Source organism: Mixophyes fleayi, chromosome 12 (genome assembly GCF_038048845.1).
Source record: "Mixophyes fleayi isolate aMixFle1 chromosome 12, aMixFle1.hap1, whole genome shotgun sequence".
In the NCBI taxonomy this organism is placed as follows: domain Eukaryota; kingdom Metazoa; phylum Chordata; class Amphibia; order Anura; family Limnodynastidae; genus Mixophyes; species Mixophyes fleayi.
This window is the reverse complement of record NC_134413.1, coordinates 20796801-20822474: the sequence shown is the minus strand read 5'-3', so window position 1 is coordinate 20822474 and position 25674 is coordinate 20796801. Positions and strand designations below refer to the sequence as shown.

The window sequence follows — 25674 nt, the reverse complement described above, 5'->3', positions numbered from 1 at the left end:
AACGCAGCCAATGAATTCATTAGGAACCAGTGACATCACTGTAACATAAGTACAATGGACTGGGGCCTGCGGACAGACAGCATCCTCCCAAAAGTTCTGCCTGCACTGAGTCTACCGAACAGGTGCAGATTAATAAAAACATTCAATAATTATATAAAATACATGCTTTATGTTAATAGTTTCTTTAAAAATAGAATATTTTAACAATTCGTTACCAAGTCACAAGAACTATAACTAACAACTACTTTAAAAAAATTAATTTCTTCCAAGTATTTCTCCATATAGTTTACATGCCGGTTCTCTATTTGGGAATAGAAACTTATGACACAGCATGTACATCAGTATAGTAGTGGGTTCATTTGCAGACGTTTTAGTGACGAGAAAACATTGCATCACTTTACAAGATTTTAAATACACACAACTCTGATTATTAGATTTGCCGATCTCCTCTGTCCAGCGTCAGCCTCTACGTAAGCATTGTCTGTGTTGAAATATTGTGCACTTACTGAACACGTTACAGTCTACCCTAGCTGCACACAAAAGCAGACTCAAAGATGCATGTATTTTGGCCACTATATTGCAGGGGTGATCCTGAGCACACAATAAACATTCAAGTTATTATTAAGCATTTTCTTTATTGGACACCATCATGAAAAATAAATGTTGTTTATGCTCTTTAGTGTAGAGTTCTATCCAGTTATCAATGGTACAAAAGTGAATCATCAAGTGAATACGTCATCTCCAAGTTACTGAATTGAGACCACTGTGTGAGCAGGTCCATTGTGTCTGTACAGAACATCTGCAGTAACCACATCTCTTGCTCTATTCACCCATGAATCCAGAGTCATCCTATAGACATTATTAGATAGTTAGTAAAGTACCTGTTTGCAGCATAGTGGAAAGTAACAAGCCATTGACATTAAGGGAGAGAAGCAACCAGTATAACACAGCTGTAGCGCCAATAAAATAGTAAAAGCCGAGACTTATTGGGCAAAATGATATCCACACACAATAGCTATCAATTATACATTTCTAAAGGTTATGTGGAAACAATTTTAAAAGGGGAATTTCTACTATTAGTTAAAACATCTACCTTCCCAAAAATAGCACTTATGTAGGAGGCCCTCCCATGTGACCCCCTTCTCAAGCACATATAGCCAGAAACTCTACCGGTCATCTCTGGAACAGGGGAGATCCGACACATCATCTAAAACTGAAAGTATTAGAGCCGCTGTGCTTCATCTCTCTACTACAGAGAGCAGAGAAGCACCTACAGGTGATCGATCAAGGACCCAGCTATGTGCGCCCTGGGAGACTGCTAAAACAGTGAGTTGTGGGCATTCCAAGGGAGGAACCTCCATCTACCGTATGTACTATTAATTGGAAAGGAGAGTATATATTTAAAGCTTCTTAACGTGGAACACTTATTTTAAAACTATACAGAATGTTGAATATAAATGTCCTTTTAAATAAAAGAACATTATGATAGACCACTTTAAAAAATATCAGTAAAAACATGATTGTAAAGAGTCAACACTCAGCACGTTCTTTTTTCCCGGAGGAGTGAGATTTGGTGTTGTGCACTCTAACGCTCTGCTGCAAGGAGGAAGCCATTTTCTGGTGGTCTCTCTTTTTAGGCGAGGAGTCCTTGACTTTTGGTTTCCATAACAACAGCTGTGCGTCTTCCCCACCAGTTAGCAAAGAGTCGTCGTCCACACTCCAGCAGAACGAACGCACGGTCGCCGAGTGCCCACCTTGTAGAGCTTTCAAATGCGTCACTCTCTCAAAATCACAGTTTAGAAGGTTGATGTTACCAGAGTGAGACCCTCCAACAAGTAACAAAGAATCCTTTTTCTCAAGGTATAGGCCCCCAATGAGATAGTCAATGGGACAAGCACTAACTTTTTCCCTCATATCCTCCACTTTACAAAGTGTAATGGGTTCCTCGGTGTCCACCTGCGCAAGGTCCCACCAACAGAAACCTTCATCGTGCGTCAGGCAATACACCTGCTTATAATCCTTTCCTGCCCATCCAATAACGTTCACAGAGGAATCAGAATTGCAAGTGGAAGTCAACGCATCGTCTTCATTATCTTTATTTATATCAAACACATTAACAAGGCCGTCTGTGGAACCAGATGCTACCAGGCTCGGATTGGTTGGATGAAAGCGCACCTGAGTGACGTCATCATTGTGAGACTCTGAATAAACTCCAAGAGGTTCTTTAGATTTTGTGTCTGAGCTATATCTTGCGTCCCAGAAGACCAGAAAGGAGTCGTCTTCTACTTTTTCTGTGCCGGCACAGACAACAAGGTCGTTACAGCTGATATCAAGGCTGATGAAAACATTAGATGGGTAACCATTATATACCTGAACAGCTCCTGTACCAATTACTCGTGCATCCCACAGTTTTACAGTAGCGTCGCTGCAAGCAGAATACAACAGGTTGTGATTGGAGTTGGAAAAGCGAACGCCACTCAGCACAGCAGGATGTGCATTAAATTCCTGAAGACAGGTCATGGTTTCCTTGCGATATAATTTAATGGATTTATCCGAACATAATATTGCAATTGTCTGATTGTTTTGTTCCTCCACCGATTTAGACACATCAATGTCAAGTATGTAAGCTGTGCTGTCTTTTATAGATGAACGCTTTGCTATGTGAAGATGCGAAAGCGATTGTTCTATACCTTCCATTATGAAACATAAAAGTTCTTTGCTTCCTCTTGCAGTAGAGAGACCTAGAAAAAAAAATACCATTAAAATTAAATAGTAGTTATCATGGTTTGTGTACCAATACCAAAATAAAATGCCTCAAGAGCTAATCAGTATTGGACAACAGTGCATTATTTTGAAACAGTTACACTTGCAAAACTTTACAAGCATCAGTAGCCAGTATATGGTTTAAAGCAGGCCTGTCCAACCTGCGGCCCTCCAGGTGTTGTGAAACTACAAGTCCCAGCATGCCCTTCCAGCTATCAACTGGTTGTTTACTGGCAAAGCATGCTGGGGCTTGTAGTTTCAGAACATCTGGAGGGCCGCAGGTTGGACAGGTCTGGTTTAAAGCCAACCCGCGCAACTCTGCATGTCAGGAGGTGTAAATACTCTTCCCCTTTAAAACTAGCGTATTAGTCAAAATGTGAAAAGCTAAATCGACTTGTCTCACAGATATATATACAATCATTACTGACAATTATTTCAGAAGGGGATCAATTGTGTGTTTTAACTTATTCTACTGCAATACAATATACACACACAGAGAAAAGAAAGAAAAAAAAAAAAGAAGGAAGTTAAATACATAATTGCTAGACCTATTTGTTGAGTGTTTTAGCTGTCAGGATAAAAGCTGCATGTAAGCAAATATATATTATACCCTGGAAACTCACTGTTCTTGTACAAAGATTAACAAGAGAACCTACAAGTGCACAAATTTGTTGTAATGAGAAGACAGACTTCCTTGAGTGGTGTGAAAATTTTACTAGAGGCATTCCAATAACTTTCTGGGAATTCATACATGAAATTCATTTCACAAATCACACCATCATACAAACATGCCTGCAATGCAAAACAGGGGTAGCGTTTTTTTGCTCACAATATGCTGCACTGGGAAATTAATGCAGCAGTGCTGGTCTCTGGGGATATTATACATACAGACCAAGAACAAAAACTACACTAAAATCTATTAAATAAACTGTGTAAGGTGTAAACGCTTTTAGTGGATTAGGAAAGATTATGCTCACATCTAAATGGGTTTAGAATTAGCAGGGGAAAAAAATAAGTCAGATAGGCATGGGCCAGTTATAGCCACCAAAATTTGCAATGAATAGCGCATCTATTGCAAGTAAAAAAAAAATAAAAAAAATAAAAATATATATATTATATCTTTTTTTTCAGAGTCAATTTTAAACCTCTGAGCAGTGGATGCCGGAACAGGGAGCGAGGAAAGTCAAACATGCTCCTTCCCTGCTTTGGTGTCCAACTTGCCACGACAGCACAGACGTGTCTCCGTAGAGATCTATGATCTCTAGACGAGCTTCTATCTCCTCTGTTCGGCTCCCAAACACAGAGCGGAGGAGAAACGGGGTTAATGCCCTGAGATTGCCCCCTGTAAAACAAACAATGGTAGAGTAGGAGCGGATAAACATATTGAATTGGATTTGCCAAACCCCATTCAAGTGGTTCCAAAACCAGACAATAAGATATGAAATTCCACACCACTGATTCCAACTGTTAAATAAGTCGAATGCAAAGTTTTCATTTTAATGTTTGCAAAAAATTTTGGGAAAGGAAAAGGTGGGATTTACGTAATAATGGTCAGATACATGAACCTATTTACAGTTGGTGCTACCCTTGAAATGAGTAAATACAGTATAAAATTACCAAATATACTTATGCCCCACTACCCAATACTAATCTAAAAAAGTAGACAAAAAAACAAAAACAAAACAGAACTAGCAATAAAAGGGAAAACAAATATAGTGAAAATAAACCCATTTCTTTGCTACCCCTTTGCATGCGTCTAGTTTGCCTATATTGTAAATACAACCTTGTCAATAAATCTACTAAAACTTGACTGCAATATCTGAACTGTATCATAGCTTACTGTTGCACTCTGTTTATTATAGCTCTTAAATACCTGGTCAGATTATATTCGCTAAGTGTGCTTGATTAGCAGCTTTTTGCCGTGAAATTTGAGTAACGCAACCTTAGGAAACGGCCGGGCTCTGAGCCAGTGTCAGGTCAGCACTGGGTGACACTGAATCTAATGATAGACTCTCACAGTATGCATTACATATAACATTTCAGGCCTTTCTTTATCTGTTCAGCCTATCTAACCAGTCTGAAGATTTCTGCGCCGGGCAGGTGACGAGAACTGCGTGCAACTGCCAGGAACGAAAGGCAATTGCTCTGGAAAGATAAAGTAAGGGATATCAGCCATTACGTTCACATTTGTGCCAAGCCACTGCAATTTACACAGGGGGACACAAACTCATGTTAAAAGATCAGTATTTCTACCCCAGAGATACAGGATCCAATGATTTCTTTTGATGTGTGAATAGACTGCCAGAGAAAAACAGGATGCAATAGCAATCTGTGTGTGACATTGAGATTTGTAAACCCGAGGCCAGGCAGATTAAGGATAATCCACATGTTGTGCAGAGATTAAACCAAGCCAGCCTATATTCCTAACTAAAGGAGTATGCAATGACCGGGGAAAGTAGCATATATGATTCCAATATCCTGAAATAAATATAGTCACTAAGCCAATACACTTTTTTTTGGGTGGGGGGGTTTAAACATAAATTGAAGGTGAATAGGACAGTCTTAATTAACACACGAAAAAAGCAAATATGTATGGTTTCCTTGGATACAAAGATTTTTTATTTTAAACATCCGTCTACGTGTGGTCAGAATGCATCATTTTAATGCCAGTGGCCATAAGAGATTCCTGTCAGTTGGCTCCTGACAGAATAAATGGATAGAGGAGAGCGATTTAAGCCACAGAGATGGATTGAGTGCTATCCCAGGAAGATGAGGGTGTTCATATTAAATTCATGATGGCTTTGGGCAGCTGTATTGGGAGAAATGTCGCCATCTTGAAAAGCACCATTGCTACATAGCCCATACAGCAAGAGTAGCACAAATATTTATTATCTGGAGGGAATCAAGGATAAGATGCTCGGACAACCCCCTGTATTTACTTACAGATAACTGCTGGATGGGCAGTTCAGAACCAAATCATCATCAGCTATTTATACAGCGCCACTAATTCCGCAGCGCTGTACAGAGAACTCACTCACATCAGTCCCTTAGTCATTAGAGTTTAGTCTAAATTCCCTAACACACACACACACACACACACACACACACACACACACACACAGACTAGGGTCAATTTGATAGCAGTCAATTAACCTATCACTATGTTTTTGGAGTGTGGAAGGAAACCAGAGCGCCCGGAGGAAGCCCACGTAAACACGGGGAGAACATACAAACTGCACACAGAAAGCCATGGTCAGGAATCGAACACATGATCCAAGTACTGTGAGGCAGAAGTGCTAACCACTAAGCCACCGTGCTGCCAAAAACAGAGTTGCACTGGAAGGGAATCCAACCCGGGCCTCCCGTGTGGTAGGCGAGAATTTTACCACTGAACCACTAATACTACATACTCTGCATAGACTTCGTTGCCAACCGTGGCACACTAAAATAACACGAACTATACAAATACCGAGTCATTTTATTTTCCTAGCTCCGAAATGTTTTACAGGGAAAAGAACTTTATTAAAGGAGGTATGGAAAGTAACATTTATTCACAGCCAATTTTAGCCCACCCATTCTTAGTACATTCTACCCACTTTGTATAGCGAAGGGGCATTCGCATGACCTCTATCAGAGATCTGGCTTCCCACTTTTGAGCATACTGCAAGCCGTCCACAGATTCGGACAGAAAAAAAATCTTCAATTCAGATTCTTCACTTCAAGTAAACGGGAGGGGCAGGATTTATAAGGAAGTACGAGTTTAAATTTTCAGTTCATGAAAAAAAAAAAATTCTTATGAATAACATGTAGCAAGTGTGTAAATTGTTCTTTCCTGTTCTCCAAAGAAGCTGGGCTTGAAAAATGCTTGTTAAATTTAAATAAAATGCTACTGTTAGAGCTATATATTGCGGCCATGAAAATAATCTGCAGAAAGAAAAAGGAAAAAAAAGAAAGAAAAGCATATTCACTGGAATCTCGACAAGAGTCATCTAAACAAGATTTTAACTTCAAAACTGCAGGCGCCAAGCTCTTCCTTAATAGAACAGGAAATGGTTTGCAAGCATCGCAGACAGACCTGTAAGATCTATTTGGTTAGCATCAGAGAGACAGGAAATAGGAGATCTTCCTAATAAAAGCACACAAGGAATTCTCAAACGAAGGTGAATGATTCAGACAGGCTTTTGTTGTTTCCGTACGAAATTCTTCTCTTAGAGGTCAGTCTGTGCACTGTGAATTTCTGGGTTCTAAAAAGAAAAAAAAAATATATAGACTTCACCTTCTTTTCGCATTTATAAAAGCAGAGAACAAACATCACATTGTAGTTTAGGCCCGTCTAATTTTTCAAATTTTTTTTCTGGTCAAGTTAAATAATAAAGAGGTTTGCCTCAGCCATGCATTTGCAGCTAAAAGAAAGCACTAAGCGCATCCGTTGTCAGGCATAGTAATATAGGGTAGCGCATTGGAAAGTGAAAGATATATCAATTTAAAAAAAAAAGTCGCACATCTGTGTAACTAGATATATTATAAGGAATAAAGCACCAATAACCAAGAAGGTTATTACAGATCTTAGAAGTCACCTGTTTTCTGTGACCTATAGAAAAATGCTGCCACATGCTTTTGTATGGTCACAGAATTTCGAGGTGACTTCTAATATTCATTTAATTTACAGAGAGTATATCCCCTATATAACCTCGGTTGAGTAGCTCCGACGTGACAAGATGCGGAGTAGCTTGTGTGCAGAATCTGTCCAGCAATGCTGAAGTCAAAAGGACCTCATATCTTGCAACAGCATTACATGACAAACGTTTACAAAGCCAATGTCTAGGAAATAAAGGCACAATAAAAGGTACATTAATCTGTGACAAGGAACATACATGCAGGGGCCACTTTATTAGATACACCCTTCTAGTTCTGGATAGGACCACCCTTTTATTTTTTTTGTGGCATGTATTCAACAAGGTGCTGGAACACATTGGCATGATAGCATCACAGAGTTGCAGCAAATTTGTCGGCTGCACATTCAAGTATGAATCCCCCCCCCACCCCCGTTCCTTCCAACACATCTCAAAAGGTGCTCTATTGGATTGAGATCTGGGGTAAATGTATTAACTTCCGATTTTTGAAAGTTGCCGCTACACTGTATTTGCAGTGAAAATTTAAAGAGTCAATGGCTTTAAAGGTATTGGCGCTTTAAATTTGTAATGCAAACTCACTGAATAGCGGTGACTTGCAAAAATCGGAAGTTAATACATTGATCCCCTGATGATTGTGGAGGCCACAAAACTCTGTTGGAGGAACCATAAAAAGAGGGGTAGACTGACCATAAAGGGATGCACATGGTCACCAACATTACTCAGGTAGGCTGCGGCATTTAAAACGGTGCTCAAGAAATATCTCCCACGCCATCACACACCACCACCCAGCATCATTGAGCCAAGGCAGGATGGATCCATGGATTGGTTGTGTTTATGCCAAATTCTGACCTTACCGTCTGCTTTTCACAGCAAAAATCGAGGCTTGTCAGACCAGTAAAGTTTTTCAAATCTTCAAGTGTCCAGTTTTGGCGAGCCTGTGCCCACTGTAGCCTATGTTTCCTCTTCTTAGCTGACAGGAGTGGAATAAAATGGACAAGAAGAAAAGAATTACCACAAAGGAAATATACTCCAGGGTAGTGCTAGTAACTCCTGTAGTGTCTCTCCTTTACGGACGTTATTTCTCTTATCCATTTTATATGTATAGATTATTATATTGCTTCCGAGGGGTTCACCCACATTCAATCACACACATTACTTTACATATTATCAATAAGACTTTTCTTTTCTAGTTCGGTTGGTTTACCAAAGTCTTCACCGACGGGAGTGGAACCTGATGTGATCTTCCCCTGCTGTAGGCTATGAACTTCAAGGTTCAATCTGTTTGCAGAAGAGCATCTCTGAACGCACTACCACCTTAGCTTTCAGAGAGGCTCTTCTGCAAACGCCCTCTTGTCAGCTTGAACCAATCTGGGCATTACCCTCTTGACCGCTCTCAGTAATGAGGTGTTCTCGCCCACTGAACTGCCATTAGTTGGATATTTATTTTTTTACTTGAGCACCGTTCTCTATAAACTATCGACACTCGTGTGTGAAAATTCCAGGAAAATCAGCAGATTACGAAATACTCAAACCACCCTGTCTGGCATTAGCAATCACACATCAGAGACACTGCATTTATGTATGTGTTTAATAGGCTTTTACAATTGCATTCAAACTATGTAACAAAACAGGAAGTTATCTTGAACAAGCCATATGCATAGGTAGATGCTTCTTGACCACATCTCACTGTGTCTACGACTAGCTCTGATCAAGCGAAGAGATGGGGGGGGAAACACACACACACTGCAGATAACCATATGCAGCAGTTTAACGCCAGTCTGTACGTAGCCCACTCAGAATTTTATTTTCTCTCTTTTTTTTTGTTGATACTTGACAATGGTGTGGTCTTCTTAACCAGTTATGGGTTAAACCAGCAATCAAATGATAAAACGAAGTGTCAGTTTTCAAATATACAGAGCCCATATTTTACATTGACATATCCTATCCAAATGGTGGAGCTGCAGTTCTTGCATCAATGACTCTTCACACTGAATCTCACAGGCCTGTCACTTTTTACTCTACTGGACTACAATCACAGTTTGTGAAGTGCATAAGAGTGACCATGAGGCAAAGGGCATCATCAAAAATGTATATAGCGCCAGCAGATTCCGTAGCGCTTTACAACTGGGAAGAAACAGTAATACATCAATACTGGGTAATACATACATACGTAGAGGTAAGAAGGCCCTGCTTGCAAGCTTACAATCTATGGGACAATGGCTTGATACACAAGGGTAAGTGTTACATCATATTGAATATTTGTTCAGCTAGAATGCAAATGTTGCAAAGTATTTAGTGGGCCGTATGCTCAGTCACACAACTATGTTGGTCAGAGGGTTGTTGTATTGTGTTAGCTGTGTAGAGGGTGGTAATAGGGTAACCTAGGGAGCTTAAGAGGGTGGTAGAGGAATACTATAAGCTTGTCTGAAGAGGTGCATTTTCAGAGAACACTTGAAAGTTTGAAGACTAGAGGAAAGTCTTGTGGTGCGTGGGAGTGAATTCCATATGGTGAGTGCAGCCCAAAAAAAGTCCTGTAACTGAGAATTCGGAGGAAGTGATGAGAGTAGAAGAGACGCAGATCTTGTGCAGAATGAAGGTGTTGAGTTGGGAGATATTTTGAGACAAGTGAGGAGATGTAAGTCGGTGCAATTTTGCTGATGCCCTTGTATGTTAGAAGAATTTTATATTGAATTCGTTGAAAAACAGGTAACCAACGTAGAGACAGAGTGACTCAGCAGATGTAAAACGATTTTTAAAGGAAAATCAATCTAGCTGCTGCATGCAAAATAGATTGTAGGGGCTCGTTTCTGATTTTGGGATGACCAGTAAGGAGAGAATTACAATAGTCAATGCGGGAGATGATGTGTGAGATATGTACGTATTCTGGAAATGTTTTTTAGGTATATGCAGCATGATGTGGGGAACAAAGGATAGTTGCGAGTCAAGGATTACACCTAGGCAGCAAGCTTGCAGGGTGGAATTTATGGTCCTGTCAACAGAAATAGAAATGTAAGGCAGGAAGCTTCTATTGTGGGGTGGGAATATTATGAATTCTGTTTTTGAAAGACTGAGTTTGAGTTGGCGAGAGGACATCCAAGATGAAATAACAGAAAGACAGTAACGCGAGACAACACAGATGGTGAAAGATCGGCAGAGGATAGATAGATTTGTGTATCATCCGCATAGAGATGATACTGAAATCCAAAGGAGCTTATTAGTTTTCCTAGAGAAGTGGTGTAGATAGAGAATAGCAGAGGACCTAGGACTGAGCCTTGTGGTACTCCAACTGATAGGGGAAGTGGAGTGGAGGTTGTCCCAGAGAAATTAACACTGACAGAGCGATTAGCTAGGTACGATGAGAACCAGGATAGGACAGTGTCTTGAAGACCTAGGGATTGTAGCGTCTGTATGAGGAGAGAGTGGTCAACAGTGTCGAATGCAGCAGAGAAATCCAGGAGCCTTAGAAGAGAGTAATCACCTTTAGTTTTAGCGGTGTTCAGATCATTGACAACCTTGGTCAGCGCAGTCTCTGTGGAGTTTTGGAAGGGGCATGGGAGCTGAGAGTTGGGGCGGTAATTTCAGGGAGTTTGGGTCAGAATTTAGTTGTTTTAGAATATGAGTAATCACTGCGTGCTTGAATAGTGATGGAAAGATACCAGTAGAGAGAGATAGATTACAGATTTTAGTTAGAGGTGGAGTGAGCACATGAGACAGGGACCTACTAATTCATGAGGGTACGGGATCAAGAGGACGGGAGGTAGAGTAGGAAGATGAGAGTAGAAAATTCCTCTTCATTTGTGGGATCAAATGAAGAGAGGGTGTGTTATTGCTTTATATGGGCAGCATTTTAAGAAAGGTGGCAAGTTCATTAACAGCAGTTTTGCATCCAACCCTGCATCTTTTGTGCCGCAATAATGCACCTCAGCTCATCATTCTTAATTGAGTTTGTATCTAACAAAAAGATATACAAGTGGTTCAGCAAGAAAATTGACTTTTAAAGGTTTTTTTTTAAAAAAACGTAACTGTCAGTAAGATATGAGACAACGGAGCCTCAACATTTTATATTCTAAAATGCCCTTCACAGAAACTAGTGTCCAATATTCAGTTTCATACAAATTGAATAAAAACACGGTTATGTAATATGAATGGGCAATTCAACTGATCCCATTATACAAAATCTCTGGAGTAGCAGCTCTACCTGCTGGATAAACTGAGCATAACACCGATATAATTATATTTTTATTAAGTATTATTAGATATTATCAGATCTTCAACTCTAATGTGTGGAGTACCTTTATATCATGCATGCTTGTTTCTTTGTTTTTGTTTTTTTTTTTAGCTGGACTCTATAAGTTAAATAGTGGGGGGGGGGGGGATATATTTTTGCATTACATTTTTAGCAGAGGCTAAGTGATTAAAAAAACAAAAGTTGAGCTGGCTGGATGCATACCTTTCACTATGATGAATATTGCAAGGTCAAGTTCTCTAAAAATTAACCTATGATAGAGTGCCATATCTATTTTATGCCAATGTTCACAGCAATTCTGCAAATTGCATTTTTTGTAAATAAATGTTTAATTCAAGTCTGGATAAATCCCAGAAAAAAAGCCAGACAGTTAATGCACATAAAATGTTGTTAGTGTTGCTGTCTAACTTTTGAGAGTAATTCCTAACAAAGTCAATGGAATTTAAGAGCCAACAAGATCAATTGAGTGGCTCCAGTAGTCTTCATTATTTTATCTAAATGCTGGATTAATTCCTATCATTGCCGCAACAACAATAAAATCTGTGGATATCACTCTATAGGGACATCATGACATTTTTAGTCCTATATTTTGTTTTCAGTGTGAAACACAAAATTATATTATTCTTTGTATCCACATGGTCCATGATTATTAGAATATATTAAGAGTACCAGGGTTTCCCAAACCCAGTCCTCGGGGCTCCCCAACAGTGCAGGTTTTCTGGATCACATGTGACATAATTAGGACCACCTGTGGATCTGTTACAATGTATCAGTCAGTAATGAATACACCTGTGCTCCAGCAAGGAGATATGGAAAACCTGCAATGTTGTGGAGCCCTGAGGACTGGGTTTGGGAAACTCTGGATTAGGTGATAAGTGACTGCAACAAAAACCCATATATATACACACACACTTGTTATGTTATACCATAGTTCTGTTTGCAGTGTTTAAAAGCGTGTGTGTCTGTGTATAGTGCTGTCTGCAGTGTTTAAAAGCCATAGCCCACTTTCTGACATAGTGACATCTCCACTAACAATCACATGTACCCAAATGCTGAGACCCCCGGGACAGATCAGACACCATAAATCACATACTAACCAATCATCCCCTCTTTCATCTAAACACAGCGCCATCAGTGGCTGCCGTTATTAATACTCACCTTCTTCCAAAGCCTGGACAGGAATTACAGGGTAAACCCGGCACTTGCCAACAAATCCCAGTTCTCAATATACACTTCCCATGTGGAGAGTGATGGCAGACATGTTTACATACTGCGCAAGCGCACTACACCATTCTTCTACGGTAGCTCCTCCTACCCTGTTACTGATTGGTCAATGCGAGAAGAAGTCACCACCCACATGAAGGTGACGGTTGATGTGGGCGTTCCTTGGTGACGTCATATAATAAAAGCGCTGCTGTGCTGGTGTGTGTTAGAGTGTAGTGTATATACCCGGTCTTATAGCACACGGATGTCTTATGCATGGCAGAAACAGGGGCTGATGGGAATTGTAGTTTTTATATGTATTATATTTATATGTGAATCAGTCACTAGCTCCAGTAAACATGGGGAAAACTGCACTTTATTAGAAAAGAATCCACATCAAACATAAATTTGAAATGTCTTAATGTAGAAGTTTAATTTTATTAATAAACAAAACAACATTCATAATGATATATGTAAAGGTTTCTATGCTATGGCAGAGCTTGGGATGTTTAATATTCTATTTTCATCTGCTATATAACTGAGTGACCTAGATATAACCTATCTGTTGTCAGCAATTTGTGTGAAAGATGCTAACAGCAGTGTCCTTCAATGGAATTAGCTAGAGGAAGTCCTTTTGTAGAACAATATATCGTAATATATTATCACAATATCTCGTAATCAAAACGGTATCTCAATATATATTCAGTTTGTGTTTTTATATCTTTATGGTGATAGTAGAAACAAAAGGCTGCACGTTGCAATCTTGTACAATGAAGCTGTTTTTCATTTCTAAACTAGTCATTTTACTTTTTGTCGGTGTATTTTTCCCCTCAGCCATTTGGTCCCTTAAAAAGTGGGAGACACATATAAAAACCATTGTACTTCCTACACTGTTCACCGTGACGTACTAAAAGGAATGACAGCTTCAGTCTGCTAAAAGGAATGCCAATAGACTTCTATGATAGAAAAATGTAATTTTATGTATATTTTAAAAACTCTTATACTTTTTAAATATATCTTTCACCCACTTATTGCTAAGGTACTTGGTCATGTTTTACATGTGGAATGACGGACAATTACTATGGAATGACAGCTGTTTTCTATGCCATGTCAATGCAGAAATGTCAGCAAAAACTTGCATTTCTCCCAATAAAACACCCCTATTTCTCACACATCCCCTAATCCCACACACTAATCCCTTTGCATATGCGCTCCCCCACACCTATACTCCACCACACAAGACTCATAACGTGGAATGACGGACGATTACTGTGGAATGCTAGCTGTTTTATACGCCATGTCAATGCAAAAATATCAGTAAAAACTTGCATTTTTCACAAAAATGCACCCCTATTTCTCCCACATCCCCTAATCCCACACACTAATCCCTTTGCATATGCATTCCCCCACACCTGTACCCCACCACACATGTCTCATAACGTGGAATGACGGAAGATTACTGTGGAATGATAGCTGTTTTATACGCCATGTCAATGCAGAAATATAAGTAAAAGCTTGCATTTTTCACAAAAATACACCCCTATTTCTCCCACATCCCCTAATCCCACACTAATTCCTTTGCATATGCGCTCCCCCACACTTATATTCCACCACACAAGACTCATACTCCACCACACAAGGCCCTATAAATAGTGTATTTTTGTGAAAAATGCAAGTTTTTACTGATATTTCTTCATTGACATGGCGTATAAAACAGCTGTCATTCCACAGTAATCGTCCGTCATTCCACGTTATGATTCTTGTGTGGTGGAGTATAGGTGTGGGGGAGCGCATATGCAAAGGGATTATTGTGTGGGATTAGATGATATTGGAGAAATAGGGGTGTTTTTTGGGAGAAATGCAGGTTTTTACTGAAATTTCTTCATTGACATGGCGTATAAAACAGCTGTCATTCCACAGTAATCTTCCGTCATTCCATGTTATGAGACATGTGTGGTGGGGTACAGGTGTAGGGGAGCGCCTATACAAAGGGATTATTGTGTGGGATTAGGGGATGTGGGAGAAATAGGGATGTATTTTTGTGAAAAATGCAAGCTTTTACTGATATTTCTGCATTGACATGGCGTATAAAACAGCTATCATTCCACAATAATCGTCCGTCATTCCACGTTATTAGTCTTGTGTGGTGGAGTATAGGTGTGGGGGAGCGCATATGCAAAGGGATTAGTGTGTGGGATTAGGGGATGTGTGAGAAATAGGGGTGTATTCCATGACAGCAAAGCAATTGTTTTGGCATTTCTGCATTGACATGGCGTATAAAACAGCTGTCACTACAGGCCACTAAACAAATTAAAATTCTACCAATATCTTGGTCTGACCATGCCCCAGTGTTATGGACGTGGCATAGGGAGCGACCGTACGAAGCTCCTAGGCCCTGGCGCATGCCAACATATCTATTGACACTTCTGGAAGCTAAATTAGACCTCAAGAACGCTCTCCACCAATACTGTCAAAATAATGCCCCGGAGGACACTAATATTTTTAATTTTTGGTGTGCTCTGAAAGCAGTTTTGAGAGGAGTGGCGATTCAGACAGGTGCCCGGTTAAAAAGAGCTAATGCACACCGCCAAACTGAGCTAGAATTAAAATTACAAACCCTAGAATCCCAAAATAAGGAGCGCCCTTGTACTGAACTAAAGAATGAACTGACACAGGTCCGAGGTCAACTCCAGAAACTGTTGATGGCCAAAACACAACAAGCTTTGACTAAACTTAGGCAAAAATTCTATGTTGCAGGGAACAGAGCGGGGAAGCTTTTGGCTAGAAAGTGTAGGGGTCAAAGAGCCAAACATAGAATTAAACATCTAGTGAACGAAAGTGGACAAAAAGTATCTAACCCTAAAAGTATAGCTAATATGTTTGCTCAGTACTATGCTAAACTATATAATTTGAAAGAGGATAGCTTATTGCATCAACCGTCTCCGGCAGACATAGATGGCTTCTTAAGTAGTCTACATATCCCCAAAGTAGATCCAGAGACCGCAGAATCCCTATCTGCCCCCTGGTCACAAGCTGAAATACAAACAATTATTAAAAACCTACCAAGAGACAAAGCCCCTGGCCCTGACGGTTATATCAATGGCTTTTATGTTATGTTCCAGGAAGATCTCCTCCCAATACTAGAGCAACTATTTAACGCAGGAACATCACATGGGTCATTTCCCTCTGAAATGTTAGAATCTCGAATCGTCGCTATACCCAAGCCGGGGAAGGACCCAGCATCGTGTCTCAATTATAGGCCAATCGCCCTTCTGAATTCTGATATCAAAATATATGCTAAACTGATAGCAAATAGACTTAACGGACTTCTCCCGAATTTAATCCATCCAGACCAGGTGGGATTTGTTCAGGGGCGGCAGGCCTCGGATAATACGAGAAGAGTGCTTAATATTATAGAATGGTTCTCAGAGGCCCGGTCTGAGCTGTTAGTCCTCTCCCTTGATGCCGAGAAGGCATTTGATAGACTACATTGGGGCTACATGGAGGGGGTCCTTCTCCGGTTTGGATTCCATGGCGACTTCTTGAGGGCTATTTTGGCCTTATATTCCCACCCATCGGCTAGAGTGTTTAGTAACGGATTCCTGTCGGATAGATTCACGATCACAAACGGAACTCGACAGGGTTGTCCCTTATCCCCGTTGATATTTGTCTTGGCAATGGAACCTCTTGCCATATCCATTAGATCCTCACATCTGTTTCCTGGTGCCACTGTTAAAAATACCTTGCATAAAATATGTCTATTTGCCGATGATGTTCTGCTTTTTGTAACTGACCCGGGGACTTCGCTGCCGACCCTTCATAATATTTTAGACACATATAGCCGAGCTTCATATTATAAGCTAAACTCCACTAAATCAGAAGCCCTTCCAATAAATATTCCCCATGAGAAGGTGCAACTCCTTAAAACATCTTTTCATTACTCATGGAAGATGTCGGCACTGAAATATTTGGGTATTCAAATCACTTCCTCACTGGAAAATACGATTAATCTTAATTTTTCATCTCTAACCCTCCAACTTTCAACTTTAAGTAAATCCTGGGTCTGCAGCGAGGTCTCCTGGTTGGGAAGGATCGCAGCCTTCAAGATGATGTTGCTCCCAAAAATGATGTATTTATTCCGTACTATTCCTGTTTGTATCCCCAAATCTTTATTGGATAAACTGCATTCAGTTATGATATTATATGTCTGGAAACACAAACCCCCACGAATAGCCAGTTCTCGGATGTATTTGCCTAAACAACAGGGAGGTTTGGCGTTGCCAGACTTGTACAGATACCATGCGGCTTGCTTACTTTCTCAGCTTCGTGACTGGTCCCTCCCGATGCACCAAAAACCATGGGTAGACCTGGAGAAAGCTCTTAACCCGCATTTCCCATTGGCAGATTTGATCTGGGTTCCAAAAAATTGGCGCCCTGTAAATGCCCAATTACCAAAGACAACTAGGGACTCCCTGTTGGTGTGGGACAAAATGTTAAAGGCCAATTCTATGACTCTGGTCCAGACCAAAAATATCTCCTTAGCTGCAGTGGCTAAATTAATTCCTAATTTAAATCTCAGCCTATGGGTATCAAACGGAATAACCTCATTCTCTCAATTACTAGACGATCAGAGTTTACTATCTTTTACACAAATAAAGGAAAAATTTCACCTCCCTTCTCAGGAATTTTATAAATACCTGCAGCTCAGACACTGGTTTAATTCCCTTCCCAGACTAGGTCTACCTATTACATCACCACCGCCCTTGTTGTTCACTAAATTAACAAAAGGAGATAATAGAGCCAGTATTACCTTCTGGTACCGCTATACCCTCCCCTCTACATCAGAAAATAAAACCAAAATACAACTGCAGTGGGAATCTGACCTTCAACTAGATTTGGAAAGTGAAGATTGGGAAGCCATTTTCACAAACGCGTTCCGAATGTCCAAATGTATAAATCACACAGAAATGATGATAAAATTAATTAATAGATTGTATCTTACCCCAACTAGACTTCATAAAATGTGGCCTTCCCAGTCTAAACTTTGCTGGCGGCAATGCAATATACCGGGGGATTTGATGCATATATTCTGGAATTGTCCCCATATACAGTCGTTCTGGGTACAAATCTTCCAGCTAGCCAATAAGGTTACTAGACAAAATCTCTCTCCTACCCCGGAGGTTGCGTTACTGCAGCATTACCCCCCCCAGTTTCCATCATATGCTAAATATGTCTTTAGTCATATTCTGATTGCCGCAAGAGCGTCCTTAGCTCAAGGTTGGAAGTCACCACAGATACCCTTGATATCGAAAGTAGTGGCCAAGGTGCAATTCAGCTTTGAAATGGAGACAGAGGGGATGCCCTACTCCACTGCCACCTCGTCCCCGATAATGAAGTGGTTCAGTTGGCATGTGTATGTTACGGACGGAGAGGGAGCGCGTCCAGATCGAATAGACTCTGATTTACTACCTGCATCTCCTACACTTAGCGAAGTTCCCCAATGTCCCTATTAGTAGTTCCATGGTGACCATTCGACCAGTGTAACTTTCACGAATTGGAAAGGATCCTATTAGGTTCCCTCCCTCATGTGTTCAATATGGCTTAACAGCAGAATTGTTTAATGTGTTCCCCCCACTATGTACCCCTTCAATCCTTCCCCCTTTTTATTTTGTGTCCTTTCCTTACCCCCCATCCCTTTCTTCTTTCTGTACCCCATAATTTTTGAAAAATTAATAATAAAAATACTATTGAAGTTAAAACAGCTGTCATTCCACATTAATCGTCCGTCATTCCACGTCATTCCACATGTAAAACATGACCAAGTACCTTAGCAATAAATGTGTGAAAGATATTTTTGAAAAGTATAAGATTTTTTAAAATATACATAAAATTACATTTTTCTATCATAGAAGTCTATTGGCATTCCTTTTAGCAGACTGAAGCTGTCATTCCTTTTAGTATGTCCCCTGTTCACCTCATTTGGATGTAAATACCCTCAAATTAAAGCTGAAAGTCTGCTGCTCTCCTATCACAATGTGTTCCCTTTTCACAATGTGCCCTCCTATCACATTGCTGCCCCTTTTCACATTGCTGGCTTCCTATCACACTGCTACCCTCCTATCACAATGAAATGGCAGAAAGACAGTCTAGGTACGCTCTGCTCTGTCAGACAACACACCGTAGCTGGTGCAAGTGATACGGCAAAAACACATGTACAATCTTACTGTACTTTGACTACGTGCACACGCCCCTTCCCCTCCCCATTCTGCCCCTGAAAATCGTAGACTGCCATAAGTGTCCTTTGCGGTCAAAGATGAACTGGATGTTTTTGCTACTTTAAAAACAAATGTCTGCATACACGAAGATAGAGATCCTGAACCACCAGCTCTAGTTTGCTCTACCCACACCCACAGCGCATGAGTCTAACATGACATCGGTTTTCACCAGGAACTCCTGCAAGGAGTCATGGGCTTGGCTGAGTGTGCCACGCAGGTCATGGCCCTTGGGGTGGGTGCTGAGTGTAGATCGTGTACTGGGCTAATGTACAGCAGCAGCAGGGGGTATGTAGCACCAGGAGAATGAGGTACTAGGATATGCAGTAACAGAAATGTAACACTAGGAGTTAGCAACAGATGAATACATCACTGAATATAGGGCACCAGGAATGCAGCATCAGGAGTATAGCAGCAGAGTATAACACTGGAAATATGGCAGCTGGAGTAAGGCTGCAGATGAGTATAACACTGGAAATATGGCAGCAGGAGTAAGGCTGCAGATGAGTATAACACTGGAAATATGGCAGCAGGAGTATGGCTGCAGATGAGTTTAACACTGGAAATATGGCAGCAGGAGTAAGGCTGCAGATGAGTATAACACTGGAAATATGGCAGCAGGAGTAAGGCTGCAGATGAGTATAACACTGGAAATATGGCAACAGGAGTATGGCTGCAGATGAGTATAACACTGGAAATATGGCAGCTGGAGTATGGCTGCAGATGAGTATAACACTGGAAATATGACAGCAGGAGTATGGCTGCAGATGAGTATAACACTGGAAATATGGCAGCAGGAGTAAGGCTGCAGATGAGTATAACACTGGAAATATGGCAGCAGGAGTATGGCTGCAGATGAGTATAACACTGGAAATATGGCAGCTGGAGTATGGCTGCAGATGAGTATAACACTGGAAATATGGCAGCAGGAGTAAGGCTGCAGATGAGTATAACACTGGAAATATGGCAGCTGGAGTATGGCTGCAGATGAGTATAACACTGGAAATATGGCAGCAGGAGTATGGCTGCAGATGAGTTTAACACTGGAAATATGGCAGCAGGAGTATGGCTGCAGATGAGTATAACACTGGAAATATGGCAGCTGGAGTAAGGCTGCAGATGAGTATAACACAGGAAATATGGCAGCAGGAGTAAGGCTGCAGATGAGTATAACACTGGAAATATGGCAGCAGGAGTATGGCTGCAGATGAGTTTAACACTGGAAATATGGCAGCTGGAGTATGGCTGCAGATGAGTATAACACTGGAAATATGGCAGCTGGAGTATGGCTGCAGATGAGTTTAACACTGGAAATATGGCAGCTGGAGTATGGCTGCAGATGAGTATAACACTGGAAATATGGCAGCTGGAGTATGGCTGCAGATGGGAACAGCACTGGATGGGAGGATCACAGCACCAGGAGCATATGCAATAAGCCAGGAATCACTGAAGAATCAGAGATATGCTCTGGTACCCTAACTGGTGCATAGAGTGAGTTTAAATAGAAGACTGCTCGATCCAGGGCAGGGAGGAGGCCTGTTCTATCATATGACCAACCCTTTAATAGAACAGCATGCACGGGTGCCTACGAGTGAATATCCATCAAGGCAGCACAAACCAGGTGCTTCTGGGAAGAAGAGAACCCGGAGCTTCCGTAAGGCCATAAAAGAGATGCATGCTGCCTAATTAGAGCAACTTCAAGCAAATCAGGGTGGTTACTGATCTCTATGTTCAAAGTTACATCCAGTATATAATGGTACTTTTATAAAGTGCACAGACAACCTGCAGCTCCTTATAAGTTTTATAACAGTGCCAAACAGAACCCATTATACCGCTTTCATACTGCCGCCCGGCAATATCCCGGGTTTTTCAAGCCGGGTTTTTGCCGGGGCTCGAAGCGTCCCAGCTCAGAAACACCATTCATACTGCACCTCGGACCCGGGAATTTCCCGGGTTGACCCTCTTCATACTGCACAAGTCTGTGCCCTGGCAATTTGTGGGAGTCATCACCAGAGCAGTTTTCATTGGCTGAAAAATGGTGATGTCATTGAAGGTGACTGTTATTTTTTTCTTCCACGGGCTCCCACCGATGACATCATCCTCCAGAGACAGGCAGACAGCCAATCAGCTTGTTTTCTGTGCAACCCGGGTTGAAAATCCCGGGTTGCACCATTCATAGTGCAGACAACCCGGGTCCGACCCGGGAATTACTCCTCGATAAATCCCGGGTTGAGCTCGCCCCGGCAAAAACCCGGGATTTTGGTGCAGCATGAATGGGGTATTAGTGACCCATTCCCCGTAATGCTAGGTCACCATCAGTTTCACACCAAGGGGGGCTTGGTTCCCATCCCACATGTCTGCCACCCATATTTTCTTGTCTTGTATCCCAACTCGCACATCTCATAGGTTTTGAATATAAATATACCAATGAACAACTACTGGACAGATCTCCTTGTGTACTAACAGCATATTTACCATACAGATCAATAATCTCTTTGATTAGCTCTGTTCAAGCTGCTATGGGCAGCACTGTGGAACAGTAGTTAGTATTGCTGTCTCCAAGTACTGAGATCATGGGTTCAATTTTGACCAGGGCACTATCTGTGTAGAGTTTGTATGTTCTACCCATGCTTGTGTGGAGGTGCTCCAGTTTCCACCCACAGTCCAAAAACATACTGATAAGTTAATTGGTTTCTGACTAAATGGACCTGTGTGGGGTAGTTAGATTATAAGCGCTATTTGGGGCAGGGACTGATGGGAATGGCTATATATTCTCTATACAGTGTTGTGTAATATGATTGGCACTATATAAATAAGCTGCATTCACCAGTGGAATCAACTTGATGTTAGTGGATGTGAACTCAATGTGTATATAACTAAAATTGGCCTCATTACAGACCTGCACAGGTACAATTTCAGTTACTTCCTATTGCTTTCTTACTTACAGGAAAAAAATACCCTTGTGTTGGTTTCACAGTTGTTTCCAGAGGAAGAGACGTATGTTTATTCAACTTCTTACACGTGCAATTTATATTATAAGAACCATATTCACTTCATTAGTATCTGCTGCCTTCTGTCGTTAACGGCAGTAACAGCTGCCAACAGTAAGAGAAAAAGACAAAGCAGAGTTGGACGTGAGGGAAAATCAAGCAGCTCTGAGATACAGAACAGCACATTGGATCATTTCAAAGCTGCAGTCGGGAAATGTCTCGGATGTTGCCAGCTGTGGTACAGACAATACCCCTCTGTTCAAGAAGCATTGTCCCAGATATTTAGAAAGAGACCTAGTTATAAAGTAAAATAATAAGACTTTTCATACTGGGGCAAGGAGTTAGATTCCAACCAGGTCACCATCTGTGTGGAGCTTGAATGTTCTCTTCGTGTTTACAGGCGGTTCCGCCAGTACTCCAGTTTCCTCACACACTCCAAAAACATACTAGTCTGTTAATTGGCTTTTGACAACATAGATACTAGAGCAGCGGCTCCCAAAGTGTGCAGCGCTGTCACAGGGGGGCTGCGGCCAGGGGACAAAAGACAAAACAAAAAACAACTTACCAATGTGGCGGCGCCCGGGACCCAGCATCCTCCTCCCTCCTCGCTTCTCACTGTGACGTCATCACGCCCAAAATATTCAGTGAGAAGCGGCAGGAGAGAGGAGGATGTTGGGTCCCGGGCGCTGCCGCACTGGTAAGAAGATAGAAGAGAAGACAAAAGAAATAGAAAGAAGGTCAAGCATGGTAAGTAAAGAAATGGAGGGGCATGTGAAGGGAAACAGCAATGGAGGGGGCAGACAGTGTGCGTGGATGAAGAGGGGCAGACAGTGTGCGTGGATGAAGAAGGGCAGACAGTGTGCGTGGATGAAGAGGGGCAGACAGTGTGCGTGGATGAAGGGCAGACAGTGTGCGTAGATGAAGAGGGGCAGACAGTGTGCGTAGATGAAGAGGGGCAGACAGTGTGCGTAGATGAAGAGGGGCAGACAGTGTGTGTGGATGAAGAAGGGCAGACAGTGTGTGTGGATGAAGAGGGGCAGACAGTGTGCGTGGATGAAGGGCAGACAGTGTGCGTAGATGAAGAGGGGCAGACAGTGTGCGTGGATGAAGAGGGGCAGACAGTGTGCGTGGATGAAGAGGGGCAGTGTGTGTAGATGAAGAGGGGCAGACAGTGTGCGTGGATGAAGAGGGGCAGACAGTGTGCGTAGATGAAGAGGGGCAGACAGTGTGCGTAGATGAAGAGGGGCAGACAGTGTGCGTAGATGAAGAGGGGCAGACAGTGTGCGTAGATGAAGAGGGGCAGACAGTGTGTGTAGATGAAGAAGGGCAGACAGTGTGCGTGGATGAAGAGGGGCAGACAGTGTGTGTGGATGAAGAGGGGCAGACAGTGTGCGTAGATGAAGAGGGGCAGACAGTGTGCGTAGATGAAGAGGGGCAGACAGTGTGTGTAGATGAAGAGGCACAGTGTGATGATTTTTGTACCTGTTTTATTTTGTTTTAACTTATTCCTCTTATTAGCTGTAAATTATTCTTTGAAAGAAACATAATTGAAAAAAAAAATTATTTTCCCTTGGATTTATGTGCATTATTTTTGCAAACAACTTACTAAGTATTTCTGTCCTGACCTAAATACTTATTATGTTATTTTGACTCAAATACTTAAAAACCGGGGCTGCTCTGTAATTATTTTGGAGGGGTGCCTTGAAAAAATTATGAAGGCTCTAAGGGCTCTCCCCCGTGTCTCTCTGTCTACCCCACCCCTTAGATTGTACGCTCCTTTGAGCAGGGTATTCTCTCCTCCTGTCTTCACCACTGTTAACTCTGCTCTCCAGCTACTTAGCCCTCCTCCTTGAGGACCCTCTTTCCCACGTCCCCTCTCGCTCCCTCCTCTCCCCTCTAGGGGTCTCCCTGTCATCCGTGCCTTCCCTCTTGGACTCAGTCGTTGGCGGACCTTCCCCTCTCCCCTCCTCCGCCCCTCTAGCGGTGCTTTGAGCTCACCGAGTTACTGTGATTATTGTTTACTGTACTGTGCTGTCTCACCTCGTATTGTAATCTCGTTTGTCCCTGTACGGCGCTACGGACACCTAGTGGCGCCCTATAAATAAAAATTAATAATAATAAAAAATGTATAAAAAGGGTGCCGCGAACTGAAAAAGTTTGGGAACCACTGTACTAGAGTGTATGTGTGGTAAGGAATACAGACTGCAAGCTCCAATGGAGCAGAGATGGAAACTGAATGATTAAATATTCTCTGTAAAGAGCTGTGTAATATGGTGGCAATATAAATAGTAATAAGACAGAACGGATTAATTAAGTTTTAGATGTACTGCCATGCTAGCTAGCTAAAATAAACACATAAATAATAGAAAGAGGATATAAAATGTGGTCATTCATTTTACCCGAACTTGAAGCTGTGACTCCATTTACTTCCCTTCACTACTAGCAGCGAGGCAGTCAATAGCTCATGACTGAACAGCTTGCAAGTCCCAAAACCAAAACAGCAAAAGGACGCAACACTTCAATTTCACAGTAATATTACTGGCCACACATCATTTCAGAGTCCATCAAGGTGTGCTCCTAGAGAAGCCTTTTTTAAAAAGAAAACCAAAAAAAAAACTGTACAGTATGTACGTACCTGTTCCTTCTACTTTCTTACTTGGATTTATAAATGATTGTACACAATTGTATCATGTATTGTGCTGTATAGGGCAACATGGTTGGCTAAGTGGTTGGCACTTCTGCCTCACAGCACTGGGGTCATGAGTTCAATTCCCGACCATGGCCTTATCTGTTAGGAGTTTGTATGTTCTCCCCGTGTGTGCATGAGTTTCCTCCGGGTGCTCCGGTTTCCTCCCACACTCCAAAAACATACTGGTAGGTTAATTGGCTGCTATTAAATTGACCCTAGTCTCTCTCGGTTTGAGTGTATGTGTTGGGGAATTTAGACTGTAAGCTCCAATGGGGCAGAGACTGATGTGAATGAGTTCTCTGTACAGTGCTGCGGAATTAGTGGTGTTATATAAATAAATGGTGATGTACACTAAAAGCTAAAACAGCATAGTGAAATATTCTTGGTGCAGTCGGTTCATAATTGGGGCAGCACAGCAGCTAAGTGGTTGGCACTTTTGCCTCACAGCACTGGTTTGAAGAGTTTGATTCCTGACCATGGTCTTATCCGTGAGGCGTATGTTCTCCCCGTGTTTGTGTGGGTTTCCTCCTGGTCCTCTGGTTTCTTCCCACACTCCAAAAACATGCTGGTAGGTTAATTGGCTGCTATTAAATTGACCCTAGTCTCTCTCGGTTTGAGTGTATGTGTTGGGGAATTTAGACTGTAAGCTCCAATGGGACAGAGACTGATGTTGTGAGCGAGTTCTCTGTACAGTGCTGCAGAATTAGTGGCGCTATATATAGAGGATGATGATCAGATCTACCAGATGTAATTTGAGTGCATACCTAATATATAATGTCCCACATTGCCCATTTCAAATATTTGGAAAAGAGATGGAAATTTGAGAAAAGGCACTGTGAACTGTTTAAATGAATGAATTAACAAGGAGAAGTTGGAT

The 25674-nt window shown here is 41.6% G+C and overlaps 1 protein-coding gene across 2 annotated transcripts; it reads right to left on the bottom strand.

Annotated features, from left to right (window-relative positions):
• Positions 1-951: 951 nt before the first annotated feature.
• Positions 952-12912, bottom strand: WDR89 (WD repeat domain 89). 2 transcript variants are annotated; one of them, XM_075193020.1, is made up of 3 exons: positions 12802-12912; positions 6839-7007; positions 952-2741 (listed from the first exon to the last, which is right to left on the bottom strand). In XM_075193020.1, exon 3 carries the CDS (start codon positions 2695-2697, stop codon positions 1531-1533), a length of 1167 nt encoding a protein of 388 aa, XP_075049121.1. In that variant the 5' UTR covers positions 2698-2741; positions 6839-7007; positions 12802-12912; the 3' UTR covers positions 952-1530. The 2 variants fall into 2 exon arrangements, with proteins under 2 accessions (XP_075049121.1, XP_075049122.1); XM_075193021.1 differs by lacking the exon at positions 6839-7007.
• Positions 12913-25674: the final 12762 nt, after the last annotated feature.

Bases quoted from the DNA above. Each gene is read 5' to 3' on its own strand.
- WDR89 (XM_075193020.1), bottom strand. From the start codon at position 2,697: ATGGAAGGTATAGAACAATCGCTTTCGCATCTTCACATAGCAAAGCGT.